Source organism: Rhinichthys klamathensis, unplaced genomic scaffold, assembly GCF_029890125.1.
Source record: "Rhinichthys klamathensis goyatoka isolate OS25496 unplaced genomic scaffold, OSU_Roscu_1.1 h1tg000439l_1, whole genome shotgun sequence".
In the NCBI taxonomy this organism is placed as follows: Eukaryota; Metazoa; Chordata; class Actinopteri; order Cypriniformes; family Leuciscidae; genus Rhinichthys; species Rhinichthys klamathensis.
The window spans coordinates 182,975-209,282 of NW_026606935.1; the positions used below are offsets into that span (position 1 = coordinate 182,975).

General features: G+C 38.8%; 1 protein-coding gene across 4 annotated transcripts in view; it reads left to right on the forward strand.

Moving 5' to 3' along the window:
* The first annotated feature begins 908 nt into the window (after nt 1-908).
* Nucleotides 909-26,308, forward strand: part of cobll1b (cordon-bleu WH2 repeat protein-like 1b) — a 64,404-nt gene continuing 39,004 nt past the window's right edge. The window contains exons 1-2 of one of the 4 annotated variants that reach the window (XM_056236118.1): nt 909-1,114; nt 2,048-2,122. In XM_056236118.1, the coding sequence (XP_056092093.1) occupies nt 1,074-1,114; nt 2,048-2,122 (116 nt within the window). In that variant the 5' untranslated portion in view covers nt 909-1,073. Of the gene's footprint in view, nt 1,115-2,047; nt 2,130-24,045; nt 24,151-26,308 lie in introns of those variants that run through there. The other 3 variants (XM_056236120.1, XM_056236119.1, XM_056236121.1) reach the window with 3 other exon arrangements.

Below are 26,308 nucleotides of genomic sequence, written 5' to 3' on the forward strand. Positions count from 1 at the left end.
AAGGAAGAAAAAAATAGAGAGAGATTGATAACGCCAGTCAGAAGACAGAAAGACGTCAATTTGACTGTCACTCCCACAGACGCAAGAAACACCCTCACAGCAGCGTTAACTAGGCCTAGTTGTCATTTGATGCAAAGGTAATATTACAAAGTATAATGTTATGTACATACATTAAAAAAATAAAATATAAATAACAGCAGGAATTACGATGCTGATACGCTTTCGTTAAAACGCGTCATCACAGTCTGGAAAAAGGTCCACGCTAAAAGCACGAGGCCAAAACAAAAAAAAGCACGAGACTTTGTTGAGTCTTCTTGACAAAAGACTCTGACCCAGAATATGTCTATTGTTTTATGAAAGATTTCTCATTGGATATTCTTCAGAAACTCTCCTTTGATGTATGAGCATACGTCTTTTAAACAACATTAGGGTGAGTATAATGACAGAAATGTAATTTTGGTGAAGGCGTCTGAATAATAAGCAATAATAAACAGCAGTTCTATCACTAGGTGTCGCTATTGTGCCAGTTTTGGTTCGCCACGTCAAGTGTAGTATAAAGTCCTCCATGACCAAATGTAGCCTGATCATAGTTTACACCATTCGCATGTCAATCAAGTGAATCAACATAATATATCATAATGATATTTTTGAATGAATTATGCTGCCTTTGAGAAGACTGTGGAAGGCTCGCCTCAAACAAACTAATCTCTCGCATGGCATTACTGTATAAGAGCACATTCACTGCTTTGTTGTGACTTTTCTTGTCGGGGGCGACATGTAAATTTGTAAATCCGGAGTGTGAACAGTCGATGAATCTAGCGTGAAGATGGGAGTAACTGTAACTCATCGTGTCATGACTATATGCGAAGCTGCCGTCTTCCCTCGGTTAAATAGGAACAGAGGAGCGTCTGTTGACAGGGGGAGGACTCTGGAAAATATGGTGGGAGTTGCAGAATTGTAATGGGGTAACGGGACAGAATTGATGCAGGGACCAAGAAGGAGTGCTTTAAGTCTGCTGAAACGCTCCAAAACGTGCTGAAGTTGTTGTTGATGATGGTGTTTTGACGAGACTGATGACAGTTGACAGCCGCGCAAAACTTCAAAGGCGATCAAGGTAACGTTACGTTCAATGCGTCATTCTCATTCAAACTAGTATGACCGTTTTATTCGTGAAGCACAAAATGAATTATGGATACAAAATGCCGAAATTGCTTCCCAGTGATGACTTACTGTTAAGCTTATTTTTTTGTTTTGCTTAGTTAAAAAAAAAAGTATGTTGAGACGGGATTCGAACTTGAGTGATCTTGTGCACAATCACACCGGCTAATTTGTTAAAAACGAATTTTTTAGAGAAATAGTATTTTTTTTTAATATATATATATTTTGACCATTAGGCTACCGAAAAACTATTGTAGGGCTTTGAATTGCATGATGATGTTTTTGACATTTTCTTGACAGTTGACAGCCAGCAAAAGCGCACTCCCCCTGCCTGTTGCATACAAAATCAGTTTTCAAAATGTTATTTTCCATAAGACAAGACTGCAGGGGAATCACTGGCCGATTAGTTAATTTGCAAGTTTTTGGTTAAATAATAATATTATGTTGAGGCATGTATTATTCACGTTTGAACCACATCACTAGACCAATAATTTTTAATAGCTTTTTTGCTTGCTTGCTAAAAAAATTGTTTTTTCTTTGTGACAACCAGTAAATATCCTTCCTCCCCGGGAACACACCTCTACACACCCTGCTGAAAAAAATAAAAAAAACCTCCTAAGCTGGTTTGCTGGTCTTGAGTGGTTTAAGCTGGTCTTCCAGCAGCTAAAACCAGCCCATAGACCAGCCTGACCAAGTTGGGAGAGCAGCAAACCAGCTAGTCTGGTGTAAGTTGAAGATGTTTGTTTTTTCAACAAGGGAACCTGCCCATTATTGACAATTTGGCATGAAGAACCACCTTCTCCAAAACTGACTCGTCGAGTTTAACCTCTTAATCTGTCAGCACTCCCTTTGAGCCACGAGTGAGTAGTGTTTGCTTTCTGTTCTTCAGTGCCAGGGATTTCAGACCCATGCAGGCCGCGGCAGGGATGGATGGCAACGCGCACAGCCGACCGCCTGACCGAAGGTACACCGTAAGCACTAAAAGATTTACTCCTTAACTCTGGGTTTGATCTGTTTTTGTGAGTATTTGTGTCGTTTATGTTGTACAGTATGTCTTGACCTTTGAATATGCTTGTTTGTCTCGAAATCTTCCATTTTATAACTTTTTTCCCGTTATTACAATGCCGTGCAATCAATTTTAGGTTAAGAGGTTCCTTTAAAGTTTTGACATCAAACAGATTTTTAATGTTATCAAATATGTTTGTGCTGTTGTTTTCCCATCAACATGATGTCACTTCCTTGAGGATGATGTCATCAAGTAGCTTTTGTTAGTAAAAGGTATTATTCGGCTGATAGAATGTGAAGACACTGGAAGAACTAGGCTATAAATTGATTAACGATTAAAACATTTGCATTACAAGCACTGTAGAAATTACCCAGTTGTACAGTAAGTGTGGATATTTGAGTCTGTAGGAAAGTGTAATGAAAGATTGTAATACTAATCCATGTGTGTTTGTTCTTCCGTATTGTGGATTTAAAGATTATGTGGAATGAGGAGAATAGGGGGAAAGTTAGTACTTTTCATTTTTTCCTGCAAGATTTTCCAGTTTTCAAGCATTCATTGCACATGCATAATGTGAGTTCTGGAATAAGCATTGGACAGGATTGACATTTGTGTGATCACTGTAGACTGGGCTGTTTATGAGTGAAGATTTAGACATTGTGTGCTTGTTTACAAGACAGCCTGACTGTAATTAAAGTCTCTGTTGTCGCAGGCATTGCCTCGACCTTTGACCTCGGTGCATTTCCGGCCTGCAGAGCAGAGCTGAGAAACGCTCTTGGACACATGTGGAGGTCATGGGAAATGAACTTTAGGGGAGGGGGAGTCTCTGCGAAATCTCTTGCAAAATTCTCCTGGTTAATTTCTTTGCTGGGGAAATGAGGATGTAATTGCATTTGTGACTTTACTGGACAAGAGTCGTGTAGCGAAGAACAGGGTCTACAGTTTTCATTTCCCTCTTAGATAAGACTGGAGATTACAGGAAAAAATGGTTGCTGCGTTCAATGTGAGCCTTGTTAATTTGACCTCAGAGCCAATTGTACTTATCTGGTGTAATAATCCATGTCTGTGGGGGCAATACTACAGTCTCAGAATCAGAAGACTAGGACATTTAAAATATACAAACCAGACACAGAACTGGTCCTTGAAAACCACATGAGGCCGATTAGCCGTCTGTATCATGAGTGAGGAGACCTGGACGTTGAATCCTCCATGTGCATTAGCGTCAAATATGATCTTTATTAACACACTTTGGACTTTAAGTAAGACTTTAAGACTTTGGAAATTTGTGCTCCACGGGTTCAGATTTTGCTAGCAAAGGATGATGTCAGCTGAGAGCTTTCCAATGGCTGGAAGCGTTTTCTATGAAATCGGAGAGATATTTTCCAGCACGTTCTCATAACTCTCTTTTTCTGCATTATTATATATATCTCTCTCTCACACACACACACACACACACACACACACACACACGTTACCTCTCCCACGATGCTATGAGCAGATCTCTGCGCTATTGTGATTCTAATCAGAGGCGTGTCTGATGTTTTGAAGTTTTTTTTTTTTATAAGAGTCTTTTAAGCCTCGCACAAGCGCTTTGATTTTGCACCCAGGATCATTTGATGTGTGTTGTCGGTGGGGTTTACAGCGGGAAAGTTTTGTTGGGTTTAACAGCGTGACTCTTAACCGCACAGAAGTTGTTGTGTAATTCGGGAGCAGGATTCTGGTTTCTCTGGCACTGCAGGGCATCAGGCCATCAACCGTCTTATGTCTGTGGTGCAACTCTGTTTGTAAATTCAAAATTTCCAGCCTTTTGCCAAGTTACACAATTGATTTACACTGTTTTTACATGAGGTTTGAAAATTTGGTCCAAAAAAACATGAGTTTGATTTCACTCTATTCCCCTGCAGGTCTCTTTGCACGTTGTATTTTTGGGGTCTGCATCGGTCTGGCTAAAAATATAGTTTAAAATTTTCGGTCAATCGCAATCTCCATTTGAAACCATGAAACACAACCAGTGTAGTCTGATTCACGAATGCATGATTTTTTTTAAAATAAAATAGTTTAAAAAACTATTTTTATTGTTTATACCTTAAATCTGGCATAGTGTACTATGAATATTGTTGGTTCCTACGACAAAAAAGATGACGAAAAAGACGTCTGATAAATGAATAAATGTAATGTAATTAAACACCGCCTAAGTCAAGTCAAGTCAACTATATTTATATAGCGCTTTTCACAATACAGATTGTATCAAAGCTGCTTCACAGTATCAATCAAAACAACTTAACAGTGTTTGTTTATTACTGGAAAAGACATCCACGTTTGGTAGAGCTGATCAGTGGTATGATGAGTCATTTAATTTGAATATCCCCTAAGCAGTGAGATAGTATTTGTATGTAAGAATAAAGAAGCAAAATGGACTTTACAACTGACTAAATACTCAAATGAATCAGAATTGAATTCAAACAAATTGAAATTGAATCAAATAGAATCAAGAGCATTTGTATCTGAATCTAAGGCTCTTGTCTGTTCACACTGTCAATCCAAATCTGATTATTTGTGTATCCGGTTGGAATCTGATCTAAAATTATTGACTGTCCACATTGTGTATCGCAACTGTTCAGATTCGATTTGTGTGTCCCATGCCGCTCTTTAGTTTTCAAGAATATCTGGATTGGTTTCTATGCCAAAACCAACAACAACAACCGCAGCATGGAGGGATTTGCAAAACAGATGTTGTCTCATTTGCAACATAACAATGTGTGTGCTGGACTACTGCGTCGTCTGAGGCAGCGGCAGAAACGTTGGAGGCTGGTATGAGCGGCTTTATTCCATGCCGTCGTCTCTGCCGGTTTCAAAACATTGCCAACCTTGTTTCTGCAGTGACTTTCAGCATGTTTCCAATAACAACAACGTCTGATGTTTACGTTTTACATGCTGTGAGAAAGTCACATAAACCACGTGAAATCTGATCAGAGCAATCAGACTGAAACGGATGAACCACATATGAATGTAACTCAAAACTGATTTGTAAAAATTGCATTTCATGTGATTTTTTTGTTTTGTTGCTGTTCACACTTGCTAAATCTGATCGGATTTCAATCATATTTGGACTGACCGTCTGAACGTAGCCTAATTGAATTGGGAAATCTGAATTGATTACCCGTCCTACTGAATCACAGTAAGGGTGTACTCACACTAGACACGGTTGCCATGAACCGGGCCAGAGTACGATTGTCCCCCCTCCCCACTCCCCCTCTAGCCTGCACTCACATAGGGTTTCAGCATTCGTGCCGGAGCACGCTTACGTCATTATGGTGACGTAAGCGTGCTCCGGTTTCGGGATAAACAAGAAGAGCGGCGCTCTCTGAACACAATGGAGTCCATCGCTCTGTTTTCTTTGTGGATAATTTTGTGTTGTTTGGTCCACGGTGGTCCACAGCCTGTTGTTAAACAGATGCGTCGCCTTAGTGGCGCGAAAATTTTCACGTAATCGTGCTGCTCGTATGAGGAGGTTTGCAAGGTACCAGCTGAAGTGCAGCAAGGACTTTGCAGCTTTGATTACGGACTGTGTTGGTTTTGGAGCGTCGCAAAACCATGACGTCACGCGTCCTGTTCCGTGCTCCAGCACGGTTAGCGCTCACACTGCATGCGAACCGCGCCCGAGTCCAACTGAACCGTGCTCAGGCCCACCTCTTCCAAGCGGGCCAGGGCCGGCTAATCGAGCCGCGCCCGGGCACGGTTCGGAGCACTCACACTAGTCAAACGAACCGCGCTTTGGTGGTCAAACGCACTCGGGCACGGTTCAAACTGGCTAGTGTGAGTACACCCTAAATGCATAAAGTAATTTTCTGTGTTTGTTTATGAAATATTGTAGCGAATTTGACAATGCTTACAGTTACCAATGCGAGTGTTGCACTCTCACATCCATGCAACACAATATTCAAATCTGTTTTGCCGATTTCCTCCCCCAAAAAGTGCAGATAATATGAGCCTGCTAATAACGTACAGCGACTGCAGACATGCACACGTTTAGCAATGGTTTCATATTCTGGAAGCTCGGAATGGTAAAAGAAGAGACTGACAAATGAGGGGAATTTAAGTTTGATCTCTGCAAATATGAAAGCAAGATGTGGAACTTCGCAGGTGTTGGCAGGACCCATTGTACGCTGCTGCAGTTTGGCTTCTTTTACTTTTGACATCTGTTCTTGGAATTCAAAGCTGGACGAACAGCTTCGGTGTCGAGAATAACTGCCGGAAAGTTTACTCGCTTATGATGTCATCTTGTGTGATCTGTAGTAATTTCCAAATGATCAACACAGACACTTCTACCTCAGTGCAGCAAGGACCAACAAAGTGTCGCCTTAGGGACAGGGTATGGAAGCACTTGAGCATTGTTGCAGATGTTTCCATACTTTCTCGCACTCCAACTTTCCCTCTGCATACACTCATATACTGTACTAACACACACACAGCTGTTCTATCCAATCCGCTGTTGAAAGCTACAGTATAAGAACAGTGATGTTGGCTTGATAAAGACCTTCTGGAAACCACCCAGGATAGTCTACAATCCACCTAGCAACACCCTAGATACCATCAGAGCATCCCATTCAGAATAAACCTGGCTAGGAAACCTCTGGAAACCAGTCAGAACACCATAGCAACTGCCTTACAACACTTTCTTGTATACACCCCGATGCATTGATCAAACGTCTAACGATACAATGTATCGATGCCACATGTAAAGTATGAGGTACCCTTTTGACACTCTAAAAAAAACTAATGTGTTGTTTTTTGTTGTTGTAAATGTCCCAATCGACCGTTCGCAAAGACCCGCCCCCCTTAGTTACTGTCGCTATGTCCGTCAAGCTACGCTGCTCTCACACACACACACACCATGTTCTCACACAGTGAAAAATACATCGCGGACTGACAACACGCTGACAGACAGGACAGACCAGGTTACTTTTGATATTAAACATATTAAACAAAGTCTCACCTTTCAAATTTGGTCTTTTTTTAAAAGAAATTTAAACAATAAATACCGTTTTGTGTCGTGACAGATCGCTGTAGAGCATCAGTTAAAATCCGATCATCTCTTCCTTCTAGTTCATTTATCAAATAAACATGAATGAACATAAGAAGGAATGTTGTTTTAACCGCAGAAAGGCATCAGTACATTACGTTTTTCAAGTTCAAATCCTCCCATGTTAATCTACTAACTCTCCTGACTGCTTTGTTGGACAAAATGGCGGATGGCGAAGTATGATTGGTCAGATCACCTGTCAATCAAGCGAAGGGTCAATTGGGAGAGGGTGTGCAATTTTCAAAGACTTTAAACGTTCATGTTATATATTTTGGTTGCATTTGTGAGTTAATAAAAATGTAACTGGTTGTGTAAACTTGGCACATAATATCTAAATATCGATAAATAAATCGATATAGCCCTGAATCGAATCGAAACGTAATCTTATCGCTGAATTTTTTGAGACATCGGCAAATATCGTATCTCTAACTGAGAAAATCAATATAATTTCGTGATGAATTGTCTGATTTAAACTCCTAGTAAGGCTGTCTACGTTCAATATTTGTCTCAGACTTTCTAGTTGTCTGGATTAGTGTGGGAGATCATTTGAACTTTGAAGTTGTTTTTGTCTTATGAACACTTTGCAGGAAATGAAAGGTTTCAGGTTGGGTGTTTTCTTAATAGAATCAACAGAATGATTAATAGTCCAGCATTTAACATGTACAGTTTACCGTGTAAGGTTTAGGGTGGTTTTAAGAGACAACTCCCTAAAACACTTTTACAACAATGGTTAGTCTGGAAAATGTAGACATCTCAGACATCTACAGCCTGAGGCAATTTGAAGCTATAGTGACTCTTTACGTTTCATATCACATGCAAAGGGATAGTTCTCTTTCTCATATTGGATACCAGCAAATAAAAGTTTGGTCATCATTTACTCCCCTTCATGTTTCTCAAAAGGTGCATGTATGACATAGAATAATGCATTGTGTTTGTGTGTATATGGAAACATGCATTTGGATTGGAGAGTTAGTACTGAGCACAGGTGTGTATACGGGCTATTTTATTTTGGTGATGATGTTATCAAGGATATGTTGACATATTTGAATTCTTGAGTAAACGGTCTGTTTAAAAATAGTATACGTGAGTTGTAGCATAGTAGCATCATTAAATTCTTGCTTAACTTGCTTACTTAAGTATGTTATCTTGTGGTGACAAGCCTAGCAGAATGAACACAATGGCTCTGTTCAAAAACCTAGTGAGCTGCCTTACTGTCTACTGCCTACTTAGGAAGCACCCTATCCGAAATGCACCCTATCTGAAATGCACCCTTTCTGAAATGCACCCTATCCGAAATGCACCCTATCCGAAATGCACCCTATCCGAAATGCACCCTATCTGAAATGCACCCTATCTGAAATGCACCCTATCCGAAATGCACCCTATCCGAAATGCACCCTATCTGAAATGCACCCTATCCGAAATGCACCCTATCCGAAATGCACCCTATCTGAAATGCACCCTATCCGAAATGCACCCTATCCGAAATGCACCCTATCTGAAATGCACCCTATCCGAAATGCACCCTATCCTAAATGTACCCTATCTGAAAAGCACCCTATCTGAAATGCAACCTCATGGTTGCTGATTTGGAACGCCTTGCATAGGCAGCCTAAATGTGTTGCATAGAAATACATTTCCATTCAAAAGTTTGGGGTCAGTAAGATTTTAGTTATTTTTTAGTGAAATGAATACTTTTTCCCCTAGCAAGGATACATTAAATTCTTCACATTTAAATCGAAAGTGACAGTAAAGACATTAATAATGTTATAAAAGATTTATATTTCAAATAAATGTTGTTCTTTTGAATTTTCTATTCATATAAGAATTCTGAAAATATGATCACAGTTTCCAAAAAAAAAAAAAAAAAAAATGTCAACAATAATATAATAAATGATTTTTGAGCAGAAAATCAGCATATTAGAATGATTTCTGAAGGATCATGTGACTCTGAAGACTGGAGTAATGATAATTTTGGAGTAATAATATTTTACAATATTACTGTTTTTAATGTATTGCTGATTAAATAAATGCAGCCTTGGTGAACATAAGAGACATCTTTCAAAAAATATATAAAAAAACACTTAAAATGGTAGTGTTGTCCATGCAAATATTGGGTTTGGGTAAACTAGTCAGTCAGGTTTTCGTAGCTATTTTTCTATATTAAATATTGAATAGTCTAGCTTCATCTGCAATGTTTTTTCGTCGCAATGTATTCTGGCATTATCTTCTCTGAGAAGGATGCATGCAATGCTGCCATAGAATTTGGCCAAAATTCGGTATTGTATCCTTGAAGTCAGCATATTAATGTTTCCTACACTGTAAAAAAACTTAACTCATTATTTTGTGTTATCTTTTTGCATGTTTTTTTTTTTTAGTTTAACTAACTTATTTCGATAAGTTGAGGACAAGAAAACTTAAAAAATTTAGTTGTCTGGACAATCTAGTTATCTCTACACAAAAAAATAAGTTGAAATAACTAAATTGCTAAAATATTTTTTACAGTGTATGTGCATGATGTCTTAATATGCTGCCTACGTAGACAGCTCACTAGGATTTGGAACAGATCCAGTGTCTGTGGATGCCATAGATCTTCTGTGCATTCCATACGTCTTGACTCCTCCACATTCCACACATACACATGCTCTCTCTCTCTCTCTCTCTCTCTCTCTCTCTCTCTCTCTCTCTCTCTCTCTCTCTCTCTCTCTCAACAGCTGTATTTAACACTCAAGCCTCCTCAACACTTCCATGAGGACTTAATATTTCAGTATTTCTCTCTGTGGAACATGAGAAATCCTGATTTCGCACTGCCTTTCCTGTCTGAGGAATACAAGGCCTTTATTTCTCCATGTTGTGTTTCTCCGAGCACTGAAAGAGCATGTGGCAGGACTCCAGAGAACACAGGAGAATGGGGGCTCTTTGTTTTGCTGTCAGGCCTGCAGGCAGTGACCGTAAACTGCTTTGAATGCAGCAAAAAGGAATAGGCTCTAAATTGATTAGTTTGGTGTGTGCCTTGTGTTTTTCGGGGAGTTACACTACCCCCGTCAGACATGCTGTCCTTTTAAATGTTGCGTTCCAGAAGATGATGCACATTGAGTTCCTCAAGTGTGACACATTTGTTGGCGCAACTAAGCTGTCAGTGTTGCGTGTTTGCTAGTGTGCACACATGTGTGCTTGCATTTACAAAGATGATACTTGTTTTGAGGACAGACATTGGCATCAAAAATACAAACTGGACAATTGGGGTTTTCATGATATTTGGTGTTATTAAAAGTTGAATGTCTACATTCTCTGACAGTGTTTCCTGCACTAATTTTTAGCTGAATCATTGTGTTGTTTTAGCCGGTGTAGTCTGATTCATAAACACATTAGTCTTATGAACCGACTCTTTTTAATGACTAGGCACAACAACAACAAAAACTTTTTGAGATCGTCTCCTCACGTCATAAAAACATACTGGACCTTCCTGTGGGAACTGAAAGAGCTCACAGTTTTCTTGAAGAAATGCTCTATTGAAGACTTTTCCATTTCATTTTTTTCTTTACTCTGAAATTAAATCCATCTATCTGCATCAGAGTCCGCCTCGCTTATGCATTTCGTGGTTCTGCTGACATTAGAAGTGATAAATGTATGACTTTTTTTTACATTATTTATTTTTGGAATCTGATGTGACCCATATGTGGCAGTCTATTATTATTAATATTATTATTAACTAATTTTGTATTATTATTTTAAAAATATTTTATATTTATTTAATGCTATAAATATATTTTATAATATATTATATTTAATAATTATGAAAAGTATTGTTTATAATATTAATTATTTAGTAATAATACTGTATTATTCTTATTTTTAATATTATTTATCTCATTACTCTTTAATAATATATATAAAAAATGGTAGTCTAACAATCTGATGTGTCCCAATGTGGCAGTTTATCATCGTCATCATTTATTATTATTATTATGAACATAAATTAGAGTTATGGATTGTTTTTAATGCAAATTATGGAAAACGGATGTAACTAAGAAAGTCAGACTTTGGTAGTTGGCTTTAAGCAATTTCGCTTTTACATATATTTGCTGTTCATTATCAAACTTCAAAGACTTAGTATTACAATTCACCACTGTTTATGTCACAGTCATGAATGACACCTCAAAATGTGCTATTTGTTGAAGAGAGGAGTGCTGTTACTTTTATGATACAACCCTAGCAACCCCTTAGCAACACCCTTGCATCATGGCAGTGAATCTGCATGGGAAAACACCACTTGCATCTTCTACAGAAAATGTATTTTAAACCTGCTCCCACATTGCACACAATATTTTAATACAATAAGACATATTGTTTTCCAGCACATAAAACTATAAAAAAGACGACAATTTCCCTTCCTCCTCATTATTCAATGTAACATTAGAGGTATAAATGTCCATCTGCCGCATAACTTAGACATCATAGTCATTCAGGGACTGGATTTCAGGCCGCTGAGCTCGCCAGCTCGTAATGACTTCTATCAAGTGTGTCCATCTTGTTATAAAAATCTCCTGAGCTTTATTCTCTGTGTCAGGTACTCGTATCAGATTTCATTAGAAGATTGCTGTCTACATAGATTTTTATTGTACAATCTTCTTGTGATTTACTCATTTAATTCTGATGTAGGCGTCCAACAGCGATCAAATCAAATTTAAGGCATTTTTTATCATGCATATTGTTTCCATGCAGCTTTATAATGCCATAGAGAGCTCATGAAATCAAAATTGTGGCTTTTAGTCCTTGACTATTAGTTTTGATTTTTTTTTTTTTAATTAAATTTTTATTTAATTAATATTTACTTGCTACGCATGATTATTTGTTTAGTTGCCTTATTTGTATTCTGATTATTTTATTTTTTTATTTTATATTATTTTTATTATATTTTTAATATTTGATTTTATTTATTTTAATTTATTGACTATATTTTTGTATCTATATGCCAAAAATTCTTGAGTTTCATAATTCAGCCTGTTCTCACGTAAATGCGTCTCTAATAGCACGCATTGTGTTTTATCGTGCAATTTATACGCGAAAATGAGTTTTTACGTGCATATGATACGCAGTTTTCGCGTGCATTTGATACGCAGTTTTCGCGTGCATTTGATACGCAGTTCATTTGCGTGTAATACGCACGCACCCCACACCACTAATTCTACCCAAACGTATAATAAACACGCACCCCACACCACTACTAAACCTACCCTAACCAACCCATGCGTATCCTATGCACGTAAAAACTCATTTTCGCGTATAAATTGCACGATAAACACACTGCGTGCCATAGAGACGCATTTAGTGTGATCAGGTTGCATAATTTGTTTGATACAAAATTTGTGCAAAAAACCACACCAAGTCATGACTCCAAGACAGAACCATGAATGCATTACCATCATTGCAAACCCAAGCGGTGATGAAGATCAGTGTTGTGAAGTCTACAATCTGGCCACCCGGTGACTTTTGGACGCTACTGTGTGTGTGATTGGCTAAGAGGGAAAACACTGGCTGGTGTATCTCTGGCAAGTGTGTCTCTGCAGACAATGTCCCTTTGTCTCAGAAGAAAGGATTCAGTGTAATAGTTTTTAATTATAACTCCAGGGGAAATACTTCCCTTTTTACTTTTATGTAAATGTTGGCTCTTCTGCTAATAAGGAGCTCTTGCAACCTTTTTACACTCCTGCATATTCCCGCATATCTCAGCATACAACAAGGTTAGTGCATTTGAATTTCACAGGTCTTTAAGTAAGCTAAGCATTTAATTCCGGTCTACTTATCTTGTAAGAGGTACAAAATATCCCTGCGAGGCTGCGAGCATGTGATCGGAACCATTTCCCCTCTGCTTTGCTTATCTAAATACTTGGCAGATGTTTTGACCAGTCTCTGTAGAGAAGGAGATGTTTTGGCCTTGACTTTTCTGTATCTAGACTCTGCGGTGGGAATGTCGAGGTCGGGACATATGTGAACCCGGAGAGACGCGTGGGTGAAATGGAAGAGTGAGAGTTCATCGGGCAGTACATTGACCCTCTGCATGACCTTTAAAGCATGGGGTCATTTACGGGTCACGTATGGATCACCCAATGAGTTCTGAATCCCAAATTGAGCATTATGTCTGCATTGCACCACGTCTCCCCTTTGCGCTCGTCATGGGAGAGCTGCTTCAATGGTGAACATAAATGCAGTGTTAAACACTATTACCTTTCGTTTCGGCCTTCGTCTCATTGGCTTCTGGTGAGATGCAGTTGTTTCCATTTGTTTTTCAGAGACCGTTGTTAAGCGGCTTGCGTGAGGTGGTCTAGTTTATCACAAAAGTGTGTTTGTAATGTTCCTTAGATCAGTTAGATCACAACTTGTTTTACTTTGGACATCAAATGGCGACCCAACACAGTATTTTAAAGGGTCACGAAACCCCCTTTTTCAGCACCACAGTTCTCATCACAGTTTTGTAAAAGGCAGTGGCTATTTGCACTTGAGTGCAAGTAGCAATAGATTCTATTTACAATAAGTGAAAATAGCGATAGATTATTTACACTATGTAAAAACAGCAGTATTTTCTTTGCAATAGTAGTTACATTGCTTTTTACACTTATAAATAGTGTACTATTTGCGGAATAAGTTGCGGAAGGGGAAGAGGGGACACTTTCGCTCTCATTGAGTTAAAAGCGCCAACGCTTCTCCCAAATGCATGCTGCAATTTACCATTAAGTCAAGTCAAATATATTTGTATAGCGCTTTTCACAATACAGATTGTATCAAAGCTGCTTCACAGTATCAATCAAAACAACTTAACAGTGTTTGTTTATTACTGGAAAAGACATCCAAGTTTGGTAGAGCTGATCAGTGGTATGATGGGTCATTTAATGTGAATATCCCCAACTGAGCAAGCCAAAGGCAACAGTGGCAAGGAACCGAAAAACTCCATCAAGTGACCCGATGGTGTCCTAAAACTCCTTCAGATGACCCGATGGAGAAAAAAAAACCTTTGGAGAACCCAGGCTCAGTCGGGGCCAGTTCTCCTCTGGCGTTTATGAAGTAGAGGCCGAATTTACAGTAACTGTAAGATAAAAAATGTATATGAATGCCTGGCTAAATAGATGCGTCTTTAGTCTAGTTTTAAACTGGGAGAACGAGTCTGAGCAACGAACAATATCAGGAAGGCTATTCCAGAGCTTCGGAGCTAAATGTGAAAATGCTCTCCCTCCTTTGGTGGATCTGGATATCCTAGGAATGACCAGAAGCCTCGAATTTAGTGATCTTAAAGAGCGCGATGGATTATAGGGCGATAGAAGATCCGTTAAATAGACTGGAGCTAAACCATTTAGAGCTTTATAAGTCAAAAGCAATACCTTGTAATTAATACAGAACTTTATAGGTAACCAATGAAGTGATGATAGAATCGGTGTTATATGATCATATTTTCTTGAACTCTAGCGGCTGCATTTTGGACTAACTGTAGCTTGTTTATTGAAGATGCAGGACAACCGGCTTATAAAGCATTACAGTAATCTAGTCTCGAGGTCATGAATGCATGAACTAACTTTTCTGCATCAGAGACTGATAGCATATTACGTAGCTTAGCAATGTTTCTAAGGTGGAAAAAGGCTGTTTTTGTAACATATGAAATATGTTTTTCAAAAGACAGGCTGCAGTCTGTAACACCCAGGTCTTTTACTGTAGCGGATAAAGTAACAGGCATCCATTACACGTAACACAATAAACACATGGTTTTGTAAGCTCATGGTAAATTACACAAATACATACAAATCCTGTGACAGCTATAATTGAATGCACAAATGAACGCACAGCCGTTCACATTTGTATTCTACATCAAAAATATACACTCACCGGCCACTTTATTAGGTACCCCATGCTAGTAACGGGTTGGACCCCCTTTTGCCTTCAGAACTGCCTCAATTCTTCGTGGCATAGATTCAACAAGGTGCTGGAAGCATTCCTCAGGGAGTTTGGTCCATATTGACATGATGGCATCACACAGTTGCCGCAGATTTGTCGGCTGCACATCCATGATGCGAATCTCCACCACATCCCAAAGATGCTCTATTGGGTTGAGATCTGGTGACTGTGGAGGCCATTTTAGTACAGTGAACTCATTGTCATGTTCAAGAAACCAATTTGAAATGATTAGAGCTTTGTGACATGGTGGAAGTAGCCATCAGAGGATGGGTACATGGTGGCCATAAAGGGATGGACATGGTCAGAAACAATGCTCAGGTAGGCCGTGGCATTTAAACGATGCCCAATTGGCACTAAGGGGCCTAAAGTGTGCCAGGAAAACATCCCCCACACCATTACACCACCACCACCAGCCTGCACAGTGGTAACAAGGCATGATGGTTCCATGTTCTCATTCTGTTTACGCCAAATTCTGACTCTAACATCTGAATGTCTCAACAGAAATCGAGACTCATCAGACCAGGCAACATTTTTCCAGTCTTCAACTGTTCAATTTTGGTGAGCTCTTGCAAATTGTAGCCTCTTTTTCCTATTTGTAGTGGAGATGAGTGGTACCCGGTGGAGTCTTCTGCTGTTGTAGCCCATCCGCCTCAAGGTTGTGCGTGTTGTGGCTTCACAAATGCTTTGCTGCATACCTCGGTTGTAACGAGTGGTTATTTCAGTCACTGTTGCCCTTCTATCAGCTCGAACCAGTCTGGCCATTCTCCTCTGATCTCTGGCATCAACAAGGCATTTCCGCCCACAGAACTGCCGCTCACTGGATGTTTTTTCTTTTTCGGACCATTCTCTGTAAACCCTAGAGATGGTTGTGCGTGAAAATCCCAGTAGATTAGCAGTTTCTGAAATACTCAGACCAGCCCTTCTGGCACCAACAATCATGCCACGTTCAAAGTCACTCAAATCAACTTTCTTCCCCATACTGATGCTCGGTTTGAACTGCAGGAGATTGTCTTGACCATGTCTACATGCCTAAATGCACTGAGTTGCCGCCATGTGATTGGCTGCTTAGAAATTAAGTGTTAACGAGCAGTTGGACAGGTGTACCTAATAAAGTGGCCGGTGAGTGTAAATGCGCTCTTGCATCTTTAATAATTTTTGAGGCTTTGTTTTGTGGCTTTTTTTAAGTTGTTTGATTGGGGCAAAAGATCAGTGTGGATGAATCGTGTTTGTGTTGAAGACTGAAGAGAACTTATGCAATGCAGAAACTCTTACTAAGCAAAAACAAACACTTAACACTATATTTAGCAATTATATTTTATTTTATTATCAACATTATATAATTATACATTTTTATTTATTTTATATATATTTTTTTTTATTTTTGAACCTATTTACTTACTATGTACTGTATGATTATTTCCTTAGTTGCATTAAGTTCTTTATTATTTGCATTTAATTTTTTTATTACTATGCATTATTATTTGCTTATTATTTTGCAACTAATATATGCATTTAGTTGACTTGTTTTAGTTTGCAAGGGACAAACATCATTAGCTGATTTTGTTGCAGTGGTAAGCAGTTATTCTAATAGATAGTGAATAAAATAAATAGCAAAAAAAAGTATATAAAATACAATGATATATTATTTATAGATAACAGCCATATCTCACGGTCTCAACGGTTCTCACATTTCTACCAAACTAACCAAATTTTATTCAAATTGACATCTGAATCAGGTTCAACTGGTACATCACCCCTATTTCCAGTGTAGTCTGACTAATTATAAGGTGAGCGATGTTGTTTAAAGGGTTTCGATGTGGTGGCAGTTTGAGTACAAGCATAGTTCAGGGAAAACTTTTTGTTTTTCTAGAAATAATAGGGCTTGCATAGGATGTGATTCACACAGAGTCTCTGTGTTATTTTCTTCCCTCTCCTTCCCCCAATCTCATCTCTCTTCCTCTATCTTCCCATCCCACAATGCTTTGGGAGTAATGGCCTTTCCAGACCTTCTCTAAACAGCTTGTGTTTACGGTGAGCGACCTTCTCTTACCATATTACCAGCTGTGGCCCTGGATCTGTGTTTTGTCTGTCTGTAGGGAATATCCTCCTCTGCCCATCAAACTCCCCTTTTCAATCGAAGCCACTTCTTTTTGCATCACATCCCGGCCTCTTCTCTACTTGATGTCCAATGTAGGATTTGAGTCCTGAAACAAATTTTGCTCTCCATTTAATCTCATTGCTATTTAAAAGAAACAATTGGAATATTAAAGAGACCTCACTGGTGTTTCGTCTTTACAAGGGTTGTTGCAGCATGGAGCCTTCATTTCCAACACTCATATAAAATGGTTCTAAACAGTACAAAATTAGCATTTTTCGGATTGTAACAATATCAGAACTTTTGTTAGTGCTAAATAAAACCCTTTCTATAATGTTTAATAAAGATCCCTGCTTTGAAAGTGCTACATAGAATCATATTATAGTGTCTAAAGCTGAAATCACTTTAGTTCAGCTGCAATGCAAGTGAGTGAAAACTCCCGTTATAATAAAAAAATCTGTCTATACTGCGAATTGAATCTCTTATTTACATTGTGTTTATACTTTGTTGGTTGTAATGAAATGATTTGCGAGTGTGCAAACTCTGGTGTATTGAGCTGATTCTGACTAACTCAATATAGACCTTTGATTGGCCATTGCGTTCATGCGCTCAGACATGTTAGTGATTGGCTACACCGTTCAATGCGGCAAAAACATGTTGTATATAGAAACCTTTGACGCTCTTTACAAAGTGCTCGCACAAATACGGACTTGAGTGTTCAGTAGGTATCGACTTGGTATAGAAATACCGTTCATTTTAAAGGCACACTATGCAGGAATTCCGTTTTTGTCAAACAGCGACCCCTAGAGTCGCTGTGGAGTACTTGTATTAATGTTACTGTCATAAATACCAGTCTCTGCCATAGACTGGTCTCTGCACTCACGGCCTGATACCCCTTTGAAGCTGTTATATTAAGGTACAAATGTTGCATAGTGTGCATTTTTTGCATTAAATAAGAGATCTAGCCCTAAAATGTGTTTTTGAACTCAAGCTGAGCGCTCGTGTCCGCTGCTATCAGTGTCATGGATACAGTGTTCTCTGTGACTGTAACCACTGATGAACATATTCAGTTTTGATGAGAGAGAAAAAACGTAGAACCTGTAACCTCTGACACGCTTGGCAAAAGATTTACCACTAAACCATTAAAGGGGTAATGAACTGGCTTTTTAAATTGTTTTATATTGTTGTCTGAGGTCAACTTATGACATTCGCTTGGTTTTTACATTCAAAAACATCAAAATGAATAAGTAATAGGCTATTTTCTACCCTAGTTTTGAGCCTAGCTCAAAAACGCTCGGTTTTTATGGGCGTCTCGCATTGAAGACTTGGAAGTAAACGCCCACTGCTGTGAGTGGATAACAGTTTTGCATATTATAATGAGTTTCGTGTAATGCGCGAATCGGTGGACGGGGCTAAACCGGCCGTGTTGAAGTAGGCGTTGATCTTCTTCTGCGGGGGTGGTGTTTTATCCTCTTTGTCGTCATAGTTCCCCACTTTTGAGTCGTTTGCTGAGCCTGGTGTCAATAAAAGCTTTTATTGGACTAACAAGGATGTTTTCAGTTCTGAAACTTACAGGATATTCTTATAATTTGATGACCTCTTAGATGTCAAAAGCTCAAGGAAAATTTGATTTCTCAGTTCATCACCTCTTTAAAGAACTCAAACAAAACTTGCGGATCGATGCATTCATTTACGGGTTGAGCAGAGAGGCTCATTCTCTTTTCCTTTTCCTAGTCTCTTCCGACCGCGTTTTCTTTGCTTTTTCCATCGTCGAGTATCACGTCTGAAATGCGCGCAAGTGTCTTCGTGCTTCATGTTGTTGTTGATGTGTGTGACGTCGTTGCCGTAAAGCATGTCGTGATTCTCGCGAGATTTGTCGTGGGCGCTCCTCTCAAACTTGCATTGCTGGTTTTTCCAGCGGCGTCCCCCCCAAGCTTTACTACCAGGATGATTCGCCCTACTATGAGTTTGTTTACCACCGAAATGACTTGGAAGCTGTTATATTAAGGTACAATTCTTGCATAGTGTGCCTTTAACAACACTACCAGTTACAATTTATAGACATTGTAATAAGGATATGAAGTACCTGTTGAGAGTGTTGACAGTCTGTGTAGTTGGATGGTTGAGCTCCAAAAAATCAATAATAAGGCTCTTTGAGGCTTTGGGAGGATTTTTTGACAGTTACAGATTAAAAATAAAACAATTAAGTGAGAATAAAGAACTCTAAGCTCTAACACAAAGAACCATTTTACCGTAAAACAGTTCTTCAGGACGATATGGTTCTAAATAGAACTGTTATTATGTGTGAAAAACCTTAAAGTGCAGCTCACATAATGCTTTCATTCATGGTCATCACACCTTTTCAGCAGATCTGCAGGGAGTAGCTGTCAGCGGTAAGCATTTTCAGCATTCCCTCTGTTTTTATAAGGGCAAAGGAAAACTGGCACGATTGACATCTCGCTCCAACAAGGTCTGGGGGTGCTGGAAAGCCATGAAAAAAAGAAAAAGAAAGAAAACTTCTCTCGTGGTTGGGCTCCCTCACTGATCTCCCTCGTTGTGAGTGTGAGGAAACTGCAGAATCACGGTAAACTGTGATCTGAAGGTCAGTCGCTCTTCCTGCCTTTCTAATGCACCGCTTCAATGGAGCATGCTGAATAAAACTTTCCACTGGCCAAACAATGATTTTTGACATCAGAAAGCTCTGTAAACTAAGGCAGGATGGAGTTGTTTTCAGCAGACTCGGGATTATGGATCAGGTTTGAGCATGCATATACTGCGTGACTGAGGCAGTAATCTCTTAAAGCATATGATTGGAATTTTTGGGGCCTCACCCTTTGTCCACTTTCCATAACTGATTATTTCAGACAGTAGGGCACTTTTAACCCTTCTGCCTTCCTGAAGTTCCCTCCTGCTAATGAAAACTGAACTTTTTATATGAAGTACAATGCAATGTTTAAATTTCTTCTTTGTCCTTTGAACAGTCAGACGTGTGTCTGAGTCACTGTGGCACAGATAGACGTGACAGACAACTCTATACAATCCCTCCAGTGTTTCGCGATTCCACGATCGCTGAATTCAATGCAAAAAAAAACACAAAAACAATCAACAACAAAATGTCAAATTTGTTTGCGATCCTGCATAATTCGCCATTTTACTGGAAAGTAATCGCAAAAATTAAAAGCTCTCACAAAAAAAACGTTCCCTAATTTAATAAAAGTTGTAATGCATTATTTTCAAAAGGATGCCGCAATAGACTATGATAAACTATACAATATATCAAAAATATTATATCGCACAGTCCTGAAATTTGCTCTATGATAAAGGCATTATAGACATAACAGTATGACTTTAAAAGCTGCTTTAAAAAATGAATTGTAATGTGAAACGCGCTTAACAAATAAATTTGGACTTGACTTGAAAGCAGTAAATGAATATCCAGCAATTACATTCTCACCCTTTATGTTGGTCAAATCTGTATGACTTCCTTCACTTTTTTTTTATCTCCATATTTTATTTTATTTTTGCGCTATATTGCAAGTCTTCAAAAGTCATATTCTAGCTTTGCATGAGAAACAGACTGAATGTTCACCTAAAATGACATTTCTGTCATCATTGACTCACCCTCATGAGTTTGTTTGTTTAACAATAAAATGCAGTAAAGTCCAATGTTCTTCAAAATATCTTATTTGGTGTAGCACAGAGGAAAGAAAGGTTTTATACAGGTTTGGAATGACATGAAGGTGAGTAACCGAATTTAAATTTTGGGGTGAACTAGCCCTTTAAGTCTTTAATCACTAATTCCCTTACATCACTACCGGTCACTTAACGTTCTCTAATAATTGAATTAATTACATTTAACATTAACATAAATTACAATGTTAAATCTTTAGCAAATCTCAAAATGAATACTTATTTTGCATACGGTTCATTTTAATGTTGTGATGCTTAAATTCACTTGCTCCATTGGTACCATAACTGTAGTCTATACAATTTGTGCGCTATACATTTCAAGTACAAGTCAATACAATAGCTTTGTATAATTCTGTTCAGTGATGATAGTGGTGCAGAAATGACACTTTTCACCTGTAAACCTGAGGTTAGTGACTCCCCTTTAGATTTTGATTGGTTGCAACAGCTTTTCTCCATCACATAACCACAATTGTGCTCGTGAAAGCCCGTTTGGAGCCGAGACCTGACGGGTGGGCCAACGCAAAATTGTTTGTAATATTGTGCCAGTGTATCTCTTTAAGTGAGATCTGGAGATTTAGCCAAACAATCTGCTTCTTCCTACGCAACAGTCTGGTTTGGCGTCACTGCAGGCTTCTGTTTGTGAACGAGTCTCATGATAAAGAGCTGAATCTGGATGACAGACGACCACATGAATCACAGCTGTGTGTTGGGGGAAGATGATTCGGTTCTCATTATTACGCCATTTGTGACTCTCTTCATCTGGACACTTCATGAACTCCCTGCACCTGATGAAATGCACATTCGTTGGCAGAGTTTTCCATCCGAAGTTCCCACACTTGCTTTACTCTCATTCGAGGGCCATGAACACATTACAAGAATCATGTTTGTGATATCATGACAGGAATTGAAATGATTCAGAAGGTTTTTTTTAATTAGATTCTCATTGCATCAGAATTCCCAGAAAAGGTCACATGTTTTCTCCGTAGAGCAAGCAACCGATGCTTAATCAATCATTTGCATTCGGCCACCGATTGAATCAGCTGTTATCGGCTCGCCGCCCAGAGCGTGTTGGAGCTGATGTGGTGTCTTGACGGATCACGTAATTAGGTCCATCTCTCAAGGAAAAGCCTAGATAATAGCAAGATCACAGGCGATGGAAAAGAGCAGTTGTTTTTCTTCTAGCAGGTTTAATTGAACCTTTGGGCCCTGACATGCCTGAGCAAGAATGTGAGCAAATACTTCTGTATTATGCTTCTGCTCTTATGTAGTTGCACAAGTGATCTCTAAGTCTGGGTTAAACCGATGAAAAGTGTGTTGCACTAGACTTTACATATGAAAGGACTTCAGATCTTGCAATGATTATGGGCAGCAGTATATGAAGTCATTCAACTAATACATCTAAATTGATCAAATTAGTGGTTGACTGATATATACATTTTGTTTAATAGCTGTTGTTGTTACTGATATCGGATATCTGGAGAGCACGGTTTTATGTCTCGCTGCTTCTGTTTTTAATAAAAGAAATAATGGTAACACTTTACTTGAAGGGGTGCATAAGACTGACATGACACCTTCATAATCATGACATGACACATGTGAAGGAGGTTTATGCATGTTTATGACAACTGTCATTAAGTGTCATTTGCTCAATTATTACATTTTTAATGCAAATATGACATTGTTTGAGTTGTATTTGTTATGACACCTTGACATTACTAAGACAACACAACCTGTCATAAACATGACATAGCAGATTCATTATCAAACTTAAGAAAGCACTTAGCTTTATGGGTTAACATTACATTAAACTGTCAGGCGGTTGGTTTTGACATTGGCTGTCATGAGGCATTATAACTGTGTCATGAATGTTTTTCTTGACCTCAACTACAGTGGTACGCATTGAATTTGTCATTAAAATGTTATAATGGCCTTATGGCAGCCAATGTCAAAACCAACCACAGTTTAATATAATGTTAACCCATAAAGCTAAGTGCTTTCTTAAGTTTGATAATTAATCTGCTATGTCATGTTTATGACATATTTATGACAATTTATGTTGTCTTGGTTATGTCAAGTTGTCATGACAAAGACACTGACAGGTTATGATGTATTGGTTTATGTCAAGTTGTCATAACAAAGACATCTCAAACAATGTCATATTTGCATTAAAAATGTCATAATTGAGCGAATGACACTTAATGACAGTTGTCATAAACATGCATAAACCCTCCTTCACATATGTCATGTCATGATTATGAAGGTGTCATGTCAATCTTATGAACACCCCTTCAAGTAAAGTGTTACCGAAATAACTATAAATGACAATAATGAATTTGAAATGTAAAGTAAAAGATAGATTCCACTTTCCTACAGCACCAGCATTGCAAATTGTTCAGCTTTGTTATTTATTCTTTGTGCTAAAAGATGTTTGCATTGTATTTTAGCTATAAATTTGCAGGTCGAAGTTGAAATTTGGTACGCAGCGAAACTTCTAACGGACGCCTGCCTGCATTCCTACTCTTGTAAGTTTGCATACATAGAGAAATCTTTAGCAGTTCGTTTGATGGATAGGAATGAGTAAGGTCAGTTTTTGAGGGTGTGGAAAGAGCTGGATCATGCTGAAATTATATAAAAATGTAGGAAACCGGGACCCGCCTTTCAATGAATGCTTACATCTGCAGCAAACGTTCTTTTCTTAACTTTTTTCTCACGGCTCTCTCTCTCCGTCCTTGCAGTGTGCCGTTTCCATTGACTCCAGTGTACTCTAGTGTGCATGCTTGCATCGTGGTTTGATAACAGCAAAGCAAACAAGGCTGAAAGCGATAAGACTTGATTGCATTAGCGCAATGGCATTTCATCAATCACTGAATGGCCAATGCCATTCTGTTCCCCACCAGCCTTTGAGTTTACAGAGTGGAGACACAAAGCTGATTACACATCTTTGGCCATGATCAGCTGCTCGGCTTCTCTTTAACACACACACTTTCATAGCAGAGGTTTGTCTGACAGGCCTATGGGGAGTCTGATGTCATAAAGGGGCGTGGCCTCAAGGTGGGCCTGCCACTTTTGGGCAGAATGTTTCTCTAGTCGTGTCTTACTCGTTCACTGACTGACTGTGTGGATCAATGGGACATGTGAGTTGACTAAAAAGAGGAATTTCACACTGAAGCACAGGAGGTAAGAAACAATGGTGTCAGAATCTAGGTTTAATGAATGACTGTCCTTGTCTTGTACCTGTAGGGCAGGTAACTGTAATGCAAATCCTTTTGCAGGTCTTGTTCATGCATGTTCATGCACTCAGCGCAAAATGTGTTAGTTTATTCACTTTGTTTGCACTAAGTTGTGAAACCAGTCACACGGCCATATTATGTGTGTGTTTTGGATTTACCTGGAAAATAAGTAACTGGACTTTTATATAATTGAGTGTTGTTGGGTTGCAAAGTTTGTCTGAAGTTTATGAAGTAAAGCGCTAAAGTTAAACTGCATTGTTCCTAAAATATCCCGGATGGACTCCGCTGTGTAGCAGGAAGGTGCCTTTTGGATATTGTTCAGCTCTTTACAACACAAACCCACCTTTCCCCAAAGGGCCAATACTGGAAGCAGCCCGTCACAATGCCCAAGTAGGACGCAAGGAAACCCCCGCTCATTTGTCCCAGATTCACTCGGCAAGCATGCACGCTTTTGAAACATGCTCCCAACAATCTCAGACAACAGTTAGCCTGATCCTTCGGATAATGAAATTCCACAAAGCATTGCATCTGTCGCTCCTCGCATGGCAGCTGCAGTAATGCAGAATGCGAGGAATTCGAGCAGTCTGCGTGTCGGTTCCCCCTGAACTTATTCTACATGTTGTTGTTTCCCAGTATAATACATGTATTAGTGATTTCAGGTGACCCCAGATAGCCGCACTCTCCCTGAGCGCTTTAATAACGCAAGTGGTCTTTGCTGAGTAAGTATTGTAAACATTAATTAGGCTACTGTAGCTGGCTCGCAGCCGCCCACAGGACCACACAGCATTTAATAAAGTTGATGGAAATGGGCGGCAGACACTTAATGTCTGCTTAGCTGATAATATTAACAAAAGACTCATTGCCTCTGTGTTTTAGTTCTGGAGGGTGGGAAGTCATAAACCTATGAAAGTAAAATAGTTTTTGTGTTATAGCTCTCTCTCTCTCTTTGTGTAATTGTGTAATACTCTCTCTCTCTCTCTCTCTCTCTCTCTCTCTCTCTCTCTCTCTCTCTCTCTCTCTCTCTCACACACACACACACACACACTCACTCTCTCTCTCTCTCTCTCTCTCTCTCTCTCTCTCTCTCTCTCTCTCTCTCTCTCTCTCTCTCTCTCACCTTGATGAGTTTAGAGTGATTAAAGGACTAAAGGTGATGTAATTAATGCTTATTTCAGGTTTGAATGGGTGTTAATGACATTTTCAGGGGTTAGGTTATTTATTTTTATTTATCAATTCGGCTGTATTTATTTAATCAAAATTACAGTAAAATCAGTAATGTTATGAAATAACATAGAAACTTGTTTTCTATGTGAATACATGTTAAAATGAAATTTATTCCTGTGATCAAACCTGAATTTTCAGCAGCCATTGCTCCAGTCTTCAGCGTCACATGATCCTTCAGAAATCACAAACTTTATTTATTTTTAATAGTGTATTACATATTATTTATATTACAATTTTCAGCCTTTTAATGGTGTTAAGTGGTTTTTATTTAGTTAAATTTAAACCAATGACACTGTTAAAACCTAGGCTATCTCATACTCGCAACTTTCAATATGAAACTTGATGGCTTTCTTGCCCATTAAGTTCTTTAAAGGGCACCTATTATGCAATATTCACTTTTACATGTTTGAACATAAATGTGTGTTTGCAGTGTATGAACACAACTATGGTAAAAATCCACCCACTCCTTTTTATATTCCCCATGAATCATAAACAGTGTCATTATGACATCGCAATGTAACAAGCCACGCCCCCGACTGGTGTCGAAATCTGCCTATTAGCAAAGTCTGTACACAATCTGCCTTGTTTATCTCCTCACTAGCTAGTGGAAAAACACGAATGTCTCAGCTATGTGATAAACAATCAGAATGTTTTGTTGTTGGCTGTATCAATGAACACAGAACGTGTTTTTCAGTTCCACTGCACTACTTTTCCATTGCTTTTCTATGTAAACGCGCTAGACGGACGTGTTTGACCGTTGCGCCAGTGTCTCGCATCTTTTACAGCGTCTCTGTTTAAAAACACAGTGCTCAAGTTTAATTTTTAAGATGCGTATTTCGACATCTTGCGTTTTCCATTGTCCACTCCTCGCATTTTTAGAT